A 14,351-nucleotide genomic window follows, 5' to 3' on the forward strand; every position below is an offset into this window, starting at 1 on the left:
ATATGAAGGCGCCCCTCGCCTCGCTCTTTGGCGCCCCCGCGCTCGGCAGCACCAGAACTGGATAAAACAACAACAGAGCGGCGGCGATCGCAGCGTCTCGGCAAACATACAAATAATCGAGGAACCCGGACTCGTTTCTTCCGCCATGGCTGAGTCTGAGGCGAAAGGGTATGTTTTTCCCCCACCAATGCCAGTCCTTAAAGTGTTTGTTTTAACACGTGCTTTTTTTTCAAAGGGAAACGCGTTTGGTCTTTCGGTCGTGCACGACTCACTTCGGTGTCAGATGCTTAGTTCCCGATAGTAAACTCGCACTGGGATTTTGCGTAGTGTTTTTTTAAACTCTGCTGCTCGCCCTGCGTCGTATTCTTCCGACATCAGGCCCTCGTTGATAAGGATCTCCTTACGCGTTCGGCGTGGTTGTGCTGTGCTCGTGTGATGAGACGCGATAAAACTCCCTCGAAGTGGATATAGTATTTAATTTCCACATGTGCACATGCGTTTAAAAAGAAAGCTCAGAACCGGACCCGAGACGGTATAGCGAGATCCGCTGGGTCCCGTTATTATTATCACAGCTGTCAGTAGCCTCGCACAGTCTGACACGGCAACATTTGCTCCTTAAAAAAAAAAAAGAACGAAAGTGCAACGTCCGAGTAACGTTGCGTTGCAAACGCGGCTGAAACTTTCGAAGTTATTACGTCACCGTTTTGTGAAAGTTTGGCCACAACCACCAGCATTTCATTTTGTCTGCGTGGTTTTGTGTTTATTAGACGAGTTTCAATCATTAAACAAATGCATATTTTAATGAACAAATCTCATCTATAAGACTTTAGCTTGTTTGCTTGTAAACCAAAAAAATGAACTCTTGTTTTTCTTCTCATCAATGTTATGTAATGCTATGCTATGTTCACCATGACATGCTTTCTGTGGTGGTGTTGCTGCAAGTTTAATCCTGAACGGTGCCTGAAAACATGCTAATTACAGTCTGAGTGTATGTATGTGTGTGTGTGTGTGTGTGTGTATATATATATATATATATGTCTAAGTATCTGCAGATAAAATTGATATAGATTATCCGACTTCCTGGTTTTTAAGTGTCTTGTGTAAGGTACTTCTACACCTCCTTGTGGTACAAAACAGCACAAGTGAACATTGTGTTCCTTATCCTTTAAACACGGATTGCAGCTATTCTAAGCCTTGTTATTACACACACACACACACACACACACACTCGCATGCAAGTTCTCTGTTTCTGTTCCAGAGGCCTTTCGGTCCGGGACTGGGCACGTTCCCGCGCCCCGTGGGGAGTTGCGGTGCTCAGGCCGGCCCGGGCGGCTGTTCGGTTGTTGCAGAGAGGGCCGGGCGGGCCCAGAGCGCGCTCCTGCCGGGGCCGGACACCGCGTTCCTACTCGCAGAGCTCGTGGCGCCTGTCCAGGCTCGAGCGCGTCACACGTAGTCACCGTAGATTACGTTGTTATACCATGGTACACGTTGTTGGAATATGATGGAATATCCGCAAACGTGCGGAGAGGAACTTCATCAGCAACAAATTAGTCTTGACTTCCAGTGGAATCCCGTGTTCTTTAAACCAGGTCTGATGCTTTAGAGGCTTCATCAATGATTAGAAAAAACCCTTCAATGATCTTAGTAAAACTAAAAACAGTTGCGTTGATTGAAGAAGCCATAAAACTGAACAAATTCACGCTGGTACAGTATGAAGTGCAAGAACTACCTCATTATTGTAGATTTTGTTAATGACTGATTATTGATTAATTGAAAAGCAAGGACATTTCTGAATGACTCTAAAAGTCCTTTTGAAAGACATTGAAAATTTGTGCATGGAAATAATTAAGCCTTTATAATGATGCCCAACCTTTTTTAAACGTAGCCCTTTTTTATATTAAGAATCCTTTTTTATTATTATTATAATAAAGCTCATGTGGTAAACATGCTGGAACAATATATCAGTATTGATATATATATATATAAATTAATTTCAAATGCCATTACAGGAATATTCCGTTTCTTTTTTTCTGTTGAAGACCATTTGGAATTTTTAGTATTTTTGCAAATAGTTACATGACTTAAACGACCTGTTAGGGCAGCTCTGTGTCCACAGAGATAATGAGCTGGAAAATGCAGCCCTGACAGACACGCTGCAAACCCACCAATGACCTGGTTCTTTCTGTTCTCCAGGAGGAGCGTGAGAGGTGGGACGGGGTGCATTTCTCTGCCGTGTTTTTTGGCCGTAGGTGTTTCCATTCAGACCTTGTTGATCTCAAAGATGTACATATATTATACATAGATTTATTAGAATTATATATTTTTTTCATTCATCCTTCAAATCCTTATTATTAAGATTATTATCGTTGATGTTTTCTCCTCACTCACACTTTTCTTTTAATGGGTCTTTTGAGGTTAAGTTTTTTTTTTTTGTTCGCTGTGTCCTCCCCCCGTCCTCCTCCTCACGCTCCCTCAGGCCTTGATTTCTCGTCATTGTAAAGTCAGCCTGTGAAAGGGTGAATAGTAACCCTGTGATTCCGGCGCCGTGGAGTCATGAGGTTAACCTACAGCCTGCAATTAACCTCCCTCACAATGAAGGGAGGGGCGCTGGCTTCATTAAAGTCTGGCCTGTGTCTTTTAAATAAATAGTCATATATCTATATATAGACTACATAAAGAAATGAAAAATATATGTGCGTTATGCAATGGCGTAGTTATAAAGCACGGACAGAGACGTGAGGACGCAGCAATTCTTACAGTTGACTTACTTCGCAAGTAAAATATTCATAATACAACAACTTTACTCGTCTCTCAACTCCACGTATGATTCGGACTGACATTGTTTCAAATGCTTTGCCAAACCTCTCCTGCTGCGTGCTTTGATAGCAACAACTTTGACAATTTTTCAAAATTGTGATTTGCGCGTCCAGGCTCGTGTGCTGGATTTTGTCCGGCAGGGTAGGATTCTGCTGAATGTCATGTGATGTGGGGCAGTCTCTCACTTGGCAAGTTTTTGGTTATTGATGAATGAAGGCAACTAAAGCAGCAGCAGCAGCATTTTACTTGCAGGTTAAAAGTTCCTCCTCGTGTTTGCCTGCTGATTGCATAAGATGCCATCGAACCCGGAGGCTGGCCGGGGCCTTATCGTGCTATTTCCACAGATTATGATGCGGTGCACCCCGGTAATGCCGTGTTACTTGGTGCAGTAGATGAGAAGCGGTTGTCACTTGGCTGAAGAGTCACCATGTGGATATGTCATTTGGTCTGAATACTAACGCCTGAATACTGTAGACGTTACGTTTTTATAACCGTGATCTGCATTAATAATAATAAACAATGCCAAGGTGCAAAGATTTTGCGGCCATTAGTACTGAGTCGATTTAAATGTGTGATATGACGCCTAAAATCCAAGGGTGATTGGTCCGTTGCAGCTATAGCTCCGAAACTCTGGAATACCGTAGCACAGTACATCAAACTTTCTCCGTCCGTCTTAGCCTTTAAAAAAAAAAATAAACAGTTGTAAACATACCTTTATACTCAGGCTTTATGAGATCGAGCTTTTTTTTTTTTTTTTTTTTTAATTATTGTTTTCATTTCTTTTATTTCTTGTTTTACTCTTGATGTTAATTGTACCCTCACCCATGGTTTTAGTCAGTGTATTATTATGTGTACAAAACTTTGGTGAACAACTCTCTGTTTTTGAAAATGTGCTTTATAAATGTATTATCATTTATCATGAGGTGGTAGGTAGGTAGGTAGTAGTAGCCTAGTGGGTAACACACTCGCCAATGAACCAGAAGACCCAGGTTCGAATCCCACTTACTACCATTATGTCCCTGAGCAAGACACTTAACCCTGAGTGTCTCCAGGGGGGGGGACTGTCCCTGTAAATACTGATTGTAAGTCGCTCTGGTTAAGGGGGTCTGACAAATACCAGAAATGTAAATGTAACACAAGAAACTGTAATTGACTTTGATTTTATAGATTTTCTTTGTAATTCAGGCACCTAATGTGCACGTCCGGGGGGACTGTCCCTGTAACTACTGATTGTAAGTCGCTCTGGATATGATCATTATCAGTGCTTAGGACTATCAGTCTATAAAGGGCATGGTACATAAATAAGGCTTTAACATGAAATATAGTGGCTGGTATAAAGTGAAAACGTTGCTTTGGAAGCCTAAAGATGTGCTTTGTACTAATTTGGAATTCCCGCATCTGATCACCCTGTTATTAACATGGCATAAGAAGCTCATTACTAGCCGGTGGACTGATGTCCCGGTGTTTAGTGGAGTAAATAAAATGCCGTCATTCACACAGCTCATTTACTTCGGGGGCCCCTTTGAAGGCCCCTGCTCAGTCCAGTCAAGGTGTTGACAGGATCCGTCCCAGTCTGCCGTTCATGCCTCCCCCCCCGTCCTTCCCATATGATGTGCACAATCCCCCACCAACACGTACGCACATGCAGCTCCTCCAGTTCCCCCCGTCCCCCCAGACAATGGGTCTGGGGCAGTCCGTCGCGCCTGTGCACTTTCTCCAGTAACCAGCGGTGGGAGGCTGCAGCCAGGATCCACCTCGTTCGTGAAGTGGAGGAGAACGGAGGACCGGTGGATTGCTGCTCACAGGCAGGAACCCGGAAATTGCCTGGATTGCGAAGACGTTGTTATTGCTGTCATTGCGACATAATGCAATAAAAAAGTGGAAGGAACACCAAGTCCTGGATCCTTTGTGTTCTGGACTAATGTTGCTTGCAACATGAGCCCTGATGCAGCCTTTCCCCCCTCTTATCTGACACATGGGTCGTGTTTACTGAATTTCAGTACATGTGCAGGACAAGCTGTAAGGAACAGTCATCTTGGAATTCTGGAAATTACTTGGCACGTTGCTTCAACTAGCTTCTTTTTGACAATGGATCTATAATGACTCTTGGAACAATAATGAGTCAACTGTAAATCTGCATAATCAGACAGGTCAGAGGGCCAGTGGTGGCCTGGTGGGTAAGAAAACCTATCCGTAATTGGAAGGTTGCTGGTTCGAATCCCAAACTGCCAAGGTGCCACTAAGTAAAGCACCGTCCCCACACACTGCTGCCCGGACGCCTATTTTTTTCCCCTAACTTTGGATTAGTTACTATAATAGTTTTACAGTTGTGTTGTGTAGAGTCCAAACTTCTCGTTCCTGGGAAAAGTAGTCATGTATCACATGATGTCATTTGCCCTGAAGTATATATTTTTTTTCAACAAACTAAATTCTAAAAGTCATCGGGGTTAAGGAGGGGGGGGGGGGGGGAGAAAGACATTTTAACCTGGGTTTCCAGGTCCCCGGAAAAACCAGGAGCATTGTTGAATTTCTGTAAGAACGTGGATGTTGGTCATGTGAGGGAGAACCAGACCTGATGATGCCAGTTGTTTTACGGCCTTTAATGGTGTTCTGGAGGCTGGAGGGCTGCTTTTCTTGTTTTTAGTGTTTGCTCATGATAAAGGAACTCTTTTGACTTCAGGCTGTTGAGGAATTCAGTACAACTGAAAACGTCCCAGACGTCAACTGAAAATAGATAGAATGGCACAAACAAAGCTGTGTTCCTGATTGATTTTAATATGTTAATAAAATATATTTTCTCAGACCAGTCAACATGCTGGTCTTTAAAACAAAGAGCCAGATCTGCCAGATATTCCATGGTGGTGTGGAACATTTGAGGACCACCAGAATTTCCATGTTCTCTTCACATCCCTACAGGAGCGTTTGATTCCGGTTCAGGTCCACGTGTCTCCTAGCAGGACTGTTGGAGTCTCCTTTTAGCGCACAGTGTCCCCAAAAAGACAGGGCCCGGCCTGGCAGGAGACGCTCCTGGGATGAAATAGGAGCTTGGCGTCGGACCCCCCTGCTGGGCCGACGCCCATGAAGTTCCCCGGATGCCGACGAGGCTTTTAAGCCGCTCTGAGCAGCGCGTGGAAATTGGCGAATGAAAGGATTTTTCTTGGCCGCCTGGAGGAATGAAGGGGGGGTGGGGGGTGTTCTCGGCAGATCCCGGATCTCCTGGACGGGGCGGTTGTTTATTAGAAGAGCATGCTTGCGGGGGTGGGTTGAGGGCAGGTTAAAGGGCTGCCATGGGGGAAGAAGGTCTGGGTTCGTGTCATAAATGGCGTGACTGCAGATTTCGGCGGAGGAGGGGAAAGGGGGTGGGGCTTGTTTCAGCTTTTTTTTTTGTTTTGTTTTTTGGCCGGGGGAGGTTTGCTTTGCCTTTGGCCAAAACATTTTGGAAAGTGTGAAATGCAATTTACTCCCCCGGAAATGTCACCGATTTGCAACAACGGATTTCAAATGTAAGTAAAGTTGTGAAGTTTCTTTGTTTTCTGCTTATATGTTATGTCTGCGTCGCGTGTTATTTCGTCTGGGTCGCGTTTGTTGTGCCTGAAGGGACCCATAATATTTAAATGTTTCGCTTTCTCTCGGCTCTGTAGATGACTGGCAACGTTTTGCAGATTAATTGCATTGTTTCATCCGGACTCCCTTCCCCTCCTCGCAGGCTGAGTTCGGACCCGAGGAAGGTGCGTTCCCGCGACGCGGCGCGCAGCAGGCGCGGCCAGGAGACCGAGGTGTTCTACGAGCTCGCCCACACTCTTCCCCTGTCGCGCCGTGTCTCCTCCCACCTGGACAAGGCGGCCATCATGCGTGTGACCCTCAGCTTCCTGCGCATGCGACACGTCCTCAAGTCTGGTAGGGTGTCTCTGACATTCCACACGTGCTCAGCAGATACTATTACTGATGAGTGTTGACAAGGTCTTGTGTGTGTGTGTGTGTGTGTGTGTGTGTAGCAGTAAGTGCCACAACAGAGCCAGCCATGGTAAAGGAGGAGCCAATCGATGAACTGTACCAGCAAGCACTGGATGGGTTCATCTTGGTTCTCACTGAGGAAGGGGACATGGTCTTCTTGTCGGAGTGTGTAAGCAAGTACATCGGCATCACACAGGTCAGTGGAGCTCAGCCCCTAAATAATCTCAAGCATTATTGCTAAATGTGTGTGTGTTCTTACATGTGTGCGCATTTATTATTCGTTTCAGTAGTTTAACGCTGTCTGTCTCACTGTTGTCTACATGTCTTAATGTCATTTAAATGTTCATCTTGCACTGCCTGTGTCCCCCTGTTTGCACTTTATGTAGCCCAGTTTGTCTGTGTCGTACATGTGCGCTTTGTGTCACTTTGTTTAATTGTTCAATATGTTACATATTAGGTTTCGGAGAAACGTTATTTCATTTCACTATGTAGCTGCAATGACGATAAAGCTGAACTTTACAAAAGCATAACTTACTCTAGAACGGTGGTCGGCAACCCATGGTTTCTTTCATCCTTGGACTGCGGCTCCGTGTCTGCTTTGGAAAATATATAAGTTTTTTTTTTTTTTTTTTTTGTATTTCCGTTCGAAATTTGAAGATTATTGTGATCTTGTTACATTAAAATGCAATGTGTTTCACTAATGCCCTATATGCGTATATATGTCCGCCATGTAACATTTAGTGTTTAATGATTTGCATATGTTGACTTTACGTTGATAAGTAAGTTGTGTAGAGTTAGTATAGTCTTTTTTTTTTTTTTTTCTAGGTTTTTCCATCATGTTACCAGCTTCTACTCTCATATTCCTGCTAGTAAAAAAGTGTCCTGGCAGTGTATTTTATTCTTCGCATATAAGTAAAAATAATAAATGCAGCGTTACCTTCACATTACATGTCATAAGCACACATTTACATTTACATGCTTTCTCTTCTGTGGAAACCGGGTCCAAATGGCTCTTTGAGTGTTAAAGCTTGCCGACCCCTGATCTAAGACGCTGCAAAAGGAACATGTACTGTAGTTTAGCTTTTCCTGTCTCTGCTATAAACGGTTAATGTGGTCATTGGACACAGACGTGTACACATACTGTGCGTGATCCTGATGTGCAGAATGTTCTCCTTCACTGGCTTGGCTTCTGGAACCCTGGCGTCCACCTACGGTGGATTAAAATGGGGTGGTGCGGCGTGTTCTGCTGCTATAATTAGCTGTTATCGAAGCAGCGATGAGACAGGGGGCTAAATATATTTCTCTGCACATGTCAGGCGGTGCTTTTGTGTGTGTGTTTTTCTGCATTGTAACTTAACGGCGCGTCTTTGTCTTGTACACGTGCTCCGTAGCTGGAGTTGCTGGGACAGAGTGTCTACGATTTTGTGCACCCTTGTGATCAAGAGGAACTGAAGGATCTTCTGGCTCCGAGACCAGGTACGAAAAAGTCAGTTATAAGTAACATTATTATTATTATTATTATTATTATTATTATTATTATTCTAATGCATTGTTGCCGTCCTGCAGCTCTTTTCAAAAAGAAGCAGACCGAAAGGCTAACAGAGCGAAGTTTCTTCTTGAGAATGAAGAGCACCCTCACCACACGGGGCAGAACTGTTAACATCAAGTCTGCCACCTGGAAGGTACGTGTCCTTCAGCTCCCTGCCTGTACCGGAGCGCAGCGAGCGCTCTGTAACCTCCAAGGTGCGCTGACGTAAGTAGTAATAAGCGCCTTAAGTGCTTAGGCGAAGCGCGCTGCTCTTCTTATCTTAGCTGACCATGGTTTTGGTTCCCCAGTCCTAGCCTTGGAATAACTGCACACTAGCACGCACGCACGTACATCTCAACAGTCATATGTTCTTTCTCCTGGCCACTGTCCAGATAGGGCGTGGACTCCGTGGCAACAGCCATTTGCTCCATTTAGCTCCAATCAGAAGGTCGTTTGTGAAGAATCGGCCCCTCGTTCCCACACTTAGACCACAGAGCCATTAAGTCTCTGTGTGTGTGTGTGTGTGTGTGTGTGTGTGTGTGTCATGCTCACATGTCTGCAGAGGTTGAGGGGGCGGGGTGGAAAGAAAATGTATAAACAAGGAGTGAAGCCTGAGAGCACGGCCTCCGGACCTGCGCTGAGCTCCGGTCATGAACACATGATCGTTTCTGCACCTTCTCCCAGGTGCTCCACTGCGCAGGCCACATGCACACGTTCAGTGGCGAGGAAGAGTCGTGTCCTGCCGGCAGCTTCCTCATCCTGCTGTGCGAGCCCATCCCCCACCCATCCAGTGTGGAGTTCCCGCTGGACTGTAGCACCTTCCTCACCCGCCACAGCATGGATTTGCTCTTCACAGAGTGCGATGGAAGGTAGGAATGGAAATGTCACAGGTAGCGGTAGTATGATTCTCGGGAGGAGGGACTGAACCTCAACCTCAGCAAAACAAATATATATTAATAATAATAAAAAATTATAAATAAAGAGTGGAAGTCGGGTAGTAGCAGCCTAGTGGGTAACACACTCGCCTATGAACCAGAGGACGCAGGTTCAATTCCCACTTACTACCATTGTGTCCCTGAGCAAGACACTTAACCCTGAGTGTCTCCGGGGGGGGGGACTGTCCCTGTAACTACTGATTGTAAGTTGCTCTGGATAAGGGCGTCTGATAAATGCTGTAATTGTAATGAACCTAGCTAAATTCCCGTCTCTGTGGGAATTTAGATGTAGACTAAATTTCCTTTACCAGGAAGAAATAGTGGGAGTATTATACTATAATCATTTTTATTATTATTATTATGATATATTTGTTTAGCTGAGGTTGAGTCCTGTTTATAGCTATTTCCAATCTAAAGGCTGGTCAGATACAGAGGCTCAGAGCCTGGGTGTGTTGAACTAGCTACATATCTTCAAATTGTCACTTAGTGAGGTGATTTAACATTAATACGATGCAGTGCATCGTCCTGCAGTGGCTAAAAATGGTGATTGGTTTAAAGAGTGCTTTCGTCATTATTCTTCACCGTTCAGAGAGCAGCAGCTCAGACGGTCGATTCTGGAATTTGTCCCCATATGTCGTCATTAGGTTAGATAGGAAAATGAACTGAATAAGGCTTTGGAAAGAGACTTCAGACCTATAAAAAAGCAAAAAAACCTTTAAAGATGCCTCTGTAGCAGAATGCAAACAGCTTAGAAGTAATTTCTCTCACCTTTCATGCTCTGATTCTTCAATCTCTGTAGGGTGACTGAGTTGGTGGGCTATGATCCAGACGATTTGATTGGCCGTTCAACTTTTGAGTACATCCATGCCCTGGATTTTGATCACGTGACCAAGAGCTTGCATGTTTGTGAGTGTTAATTGAAGGCTCTTGACTGTTCACACTAAAATTGTTAGGTTCACACAAAATATTAAAAACATTTCCCCCCTCCCCCTGAAGTACTGTCTAAAGGCCAGGTAAGGAGCAGCCACTACCGCTTCCTGGCGAAGAACGGGGGTTTCGTGTGGGCAGAGACTCAGGCCACCGTCATCTACAACAACAAAACAGCTCAGCCTGAAGCTGTGGTCTGCCTGAATTTCATCCTCAGGTAACAAATCGTCCTGCCTTACTCAGTCCTCTCTTCACGGTCAGTTCTTTGTTGGAGTAGATCTGACTCTCCCTGTGTGCCTTTCAGTGGAGTGGAACAGGCTGAAGTGGTCTTCTCAGCAGAGCAAACCCGATCATCCTCAAGCCCCAGAATGAAGACTGTGATAAAATCCGAGGAGGAGCAGACTGAGAAAGACTGCGAGAAGACTGCTGATCTGTTCTTCCAGCTGAAGGAGAGCCCAGAGAAGCTTTTGCACTTGGCTCCTTCCTTGGGAGACACCATTATCCCGCTTACAGGTGATTACCTTCACCCGAATCTTCCCTCGCTTTTCATATGTTGTTGTCATACACCATTGTTGTAATGCCATTTCCTCAGAGTCCCCGGAGCTGTGCTTCTGCCGTCCACCAAGCCCCGACTCTGTGCCCCAGTGCCCAAAAGACCTCTGCACCCCCAAGCTGCTTCAGCTCCTCTCCCCCATATTTGACGAACCCTCATCTCCACCAGCTCAGGTAAGGATTGATGCGATGGCGCATCACACGCCTTTCAGAAATGTGTAAAAATGTTTTGTAAGTTAATCTTTCTCCCTGCTTGTGGAACAGTTGCCATTGGAGGCTGGTGGGGTTGAGAAATTCTTTGCTGATAAACCGGAGAACGAAGGAGGCCTGACTGGGGTACGTTTTTCGCCATCACCGATCATTCAAAGAAGCCACCTCTGTGCCCTCTTAGGCATAGATATCAAAAACGTAATTTGTGTTCAGTAGATACATGTGAACCACAAGTGTGAAGAATTTCAACAGTGCGAATAACAGTACGCTGGAGCACATTCATAAAAAATACGGTTTTACGTGCAAAAGAAGAAAAACGGGTGAGGTAGGCATTTGTTATGACGTAAGAAACAGCAGCAGGTTTTTAAGGAAATTTTAATTTGGGGACCGAGGTGGTTCTACAGATCAGCAGTGTTCAATTACTGATGGAAGACACATTTGTTAAAGGTGCTTTAGAAATAAAGTGACCTAATAAATCTGCATTTTTTTTTTTATATCCCTGAATTAACGGCCCTCAGTGATTTTTAATGCCAATGTTGGTGTTGATCTAGTCACGGTGCTCAGGACTATTACCAATTTTTGTCGCTGCATTGTCTTTTAGGGGGTGGATGAAATGGACCTGGACATGCTGGCCCCTTATATCTCAATGGACGATGACTTCCAGCTCACCTTTCTGAGCCAGCTGCCAGAAGCTGACACCATGACCTCTACCGATTGTGCTGGTGCCGGGATGTCCAGGAAACGGTATGTCTTTTTGGGATTGCTGATTTAAATAGCGTGCCAGTAAATGGCAGTGGTTCACGATCAGTGTTGTGAAACTCTGACTTAGTCTAAATATGGGTTGTCCACGGTGAGAAGTAGTGATAGTGACTAGTGACTCTGTTTTGTGTTTGTGGTGAGTCCTAAAGCTGTAAAGTTTTATGTGTACTCTACTCTATATATGGTTTAGCTGTTATGAGTCAGATGATGATCTGCCTGCCCTCACCAAGCCATGGGAGAAGAGACAGAGAAAGACTTCAGTTGAGGAGGAGCTTCTAATCAACCAAGGCTTCCTGGTAGGAGTTTGTGAAGTCATCTTTTGTGGTAGATCTATACATGTTACGGGGAAATTTGGAAAATGTATTCGGGAAATTTGGTTTATTGCGACAGGGCTGCCTGGTGCATTCAGATGAGTCTGATGCGTTTGAGCTTGAGCCAAAACTGCACAGCCACCTGTTGACCGACAGAGACCCCATTCTTGGCGGAACACCGGGGTTTTGTGATACAGCCGGTATGCATTGTCGGGCGGACCACAAGTATTGGCCTTTTCACTAGCAACACTTTGCTTACCTCGTGTCTCCTTGTCCTTTACAGCCCTAATGAGAGACACCTTCATATCGCGGCCGCCCGACCCACTTGGTAAAGGAGTGGAGTTGGTGTCACCACTCACCTGAAAGGGCGGTCGTCTGCCTCAAACCTGCCAGCACAAGCTTTATTTCTAGTAGTTGGGTTGAATTCATCCACTACCATGACTGGATTTTTTTTTTTTGTATTATTATTATTGTTGTTATTATTACTTTATTACTACATTGCATATGTACGCTGTGTTCACAAAACAGTGTTTTTGCATGTTTTATCATTACATTATGTAATCCATAAATTTCTGATGTATCCAGCACATTTTTTGGGCTACAATTAATCTTTATAATGCACACAGCTTATCCCATTATGCATTTTTTTTCTTTCTTTTGACTTTCATTTTATTAAACCAGAAAATCTTCAGCAGTGCTCAGCCGTGCTTTCTCTGAAATATTTTGTGAGGGAACAAACCAAGAATCCAGTTCCAATTGCAGGCCTTGGTGTTGGAGTTGGGCCTCATTTATTTAACTACTTTCATTTAGCAAGTGATTCATGCTGGGCACCTGAAGGAGAGCTTGGTCTACTCCATTCAAACTTTGACCCCTAACCCCAGCTAAGAGTGGGGGAAGGATCTGGATGATTGAATAGGATTTTATAGGTCTTTCTAGTGAACTCATATTCACATTCATTTTATTTTTGACATCAAGTGGTACTTCCATGGATTTTAGCTCTTGTCCTTAACTTAGATTTATTTCCAATGTAGTTTACTGTGAATGGGGTGGGGTAGCTCTATGTACCATTGTAGATTAGACTCCATCCACACTTTTGGCATTAGGGCTCTTTTTTTATTTTATTTTTTTAAATATTGCTTCAAACTTACGCACAAGTCATGCATCATGAGCAAATGTGATTTTAAATGCAAGGGTGGAGGAAAAAAATATAATGTCAGATTGTTTCTGAAGCTTTTTGCCATTCAAAATGGTTTAAAATTACTCCATGTTTCTGGAGTAAGTTTTAAAGCTATTTGTGAAGTTATCAAATGCTGCTTTTCAGTACAAAAACATTTGTCCAAGAAGGCGTGAAACCCAAATATTACCTCAAGTTCATTAAGTGGCATTGATGCATAAATAAAGTGTTTTCTGTAGAAAAAAAGACTTTACTCTACAAGCCTTATTTTGTCATTGTACGGATTTTATACTGTTTTGTGATCCATGTTACTATGATTACAATTACCGTATTCCTCTAACAAAAATCAAAATTCAGTGGCATGTTTATTTTTTTTAATAATTACAATCCTTTTATCAGGCTTACTGTGATCCTGTTTGTATATTAAAGTTTCTCAATTTTCTTTAGTCACATAACTACTGTTTTTAAATTGTTTTTTATTATGCTTTGAAATGTTAACAGCGAACAGTTACACATTTAAGCTTAGCTAAAATTGGTGCTATGTTTTTGGCTAAATATGTGAATTGTTTAAATATATTTAATCTGTTGTGGCCAATCCTTGCTTTGGAAAGCTTACAGGAAAATTCCGGTCAGCCCTTCCTTTTGTGAGTGGTGGACTTTGTCTCCTTTAAATTCGTTTTTCCCCCTACCTTTTTTATTCATCTTTTTAAGGACCCCAGTGAATACCAGATACAGTCTAGAACTATTTCATGGGACCTTACTCCAAATGAATGATCCACTCTGTTATATTTTCTCCTTTTTATTTCATTTCATAATACTGATCATCTGTAGTGTTGGTTTGGTTTGTCCATGTTCCTTTTAATGGTGTAACTGATTTTTTTTTTTTAACTGAAATAAAGTCATTTTACATTAATGCAGCCGCGTCGTCCTGCCTTGAACAGGTCCCTGCTCTATGGGAGCGATTAGGACCTGTTGACCAGCGTCTGAGTGCCGGCTGCGCGAGCCCAGCCCCTGGCCATCTCACAAACAAGAATAAGAACATAAACAAGGCAAATAAGTGAGATGTGATGATCAGTTTTTAACTAAAATTAATCATTAATAAATGACATTACTTTTCCCCTCCTTTTCAGAGAACGAAACTTTATTCTATTTTATTGGTAACTGCAACTAATAGGCTCATGTAA

General features: G+C 43.6%; 1 protein-coding gene across 3 annotated transcripts; it reads left to right on the forward strand.

Annotated features, from left to right (window-relative positions):
* Positions 1-50: 50 nt before the first annotated feature.
* Positions 51-14,035, forward strand: hif1al (hypoxia inducible factor 1 subunit alpha, like). 3 transcript variants are annotated; one of them, XM_028961100.1, is made up of 15 exons: positions 51-168; positions 6,524-6,714; positions 6,813-6,967; positions 8,163-8,247; positions 8,338-8,453; positions 8,984-9,168; positions 10,034-10,140; positions 10,231-10,378; positions 10,466-10,674; positions 10,754-10,887; positions 10,978-11,049; positions 11,525-11,667; positions 11,873-11,978; positions 12,073-12,193; positions 12,277-14,034. In XM_028961100.1, exons 1-15 carry the CDS (start codon positions 146-148, stop codon positions 12,354-12,356), a joined length of 1,875 nt encoding a protein of 624 aa, XP_028816933.1. In that variant the 5' UTR covers positions 51-145; the 3' UTR covers positions 12,357-14,034. The 3 variants fall into 3 exon arrangements, with proteins under 3 accessions (XP_028816933.1, XP_028816931.1, XP_028816932.1); XM_028961098.1 differs by lacking the exon at positions 51-168 and adding an exon at positions 6,215-6,320 and having other exon boundaries at positions 12,277-14,035; XM_028961099.1 differs by lacking the exon at positions 51-168 and adding an exon at positions 6,215-6,320 and having other exon boundaries at positions 6,816-6,967; positions 12,277-14,035.
* Positions 14,036-14,351: the final 316 nt, after the last annotated feature.

Source organism: Denticeps clupeoides, chromosome 19, assembly GCF_900700375.1.
Source record: "Denticeps clupeoides chromosome 19, fDenClu1.1, whole genome shotgun sequence".
Lineage (NCBI taxonomy): Eukaryota > Metazoa > Chordata > Actinopteri > Clupeiformes > Denticipitidae > Denticeps > Denticeps clupeoides.

Excerpts from the sequence above, each read along its gene's own strand:
- hif1al (XM_028961098.1), top strand. The coding sequence starts at position 6,268 with ATGCAATTTACTCCCCCGGAAATGTCACCGATTTGCAACAACGGATTT. Across the intron at positions 6,968-8,162 it reads AGTACATCGGCATCACACAG|CTGGAGTTGCTGGGACAGAG; the intron begins GTCAGTGGAGCT and ends CGTGCTCCGTAG. Across the intron at positions 10,379-10,465 it reads TGCCTGAATTTCATCCTCAG|TGGAGTGGAACAGGCTGAAG; the intron begins GTAACAAATCGT and ends TGTGCCTTTCAG.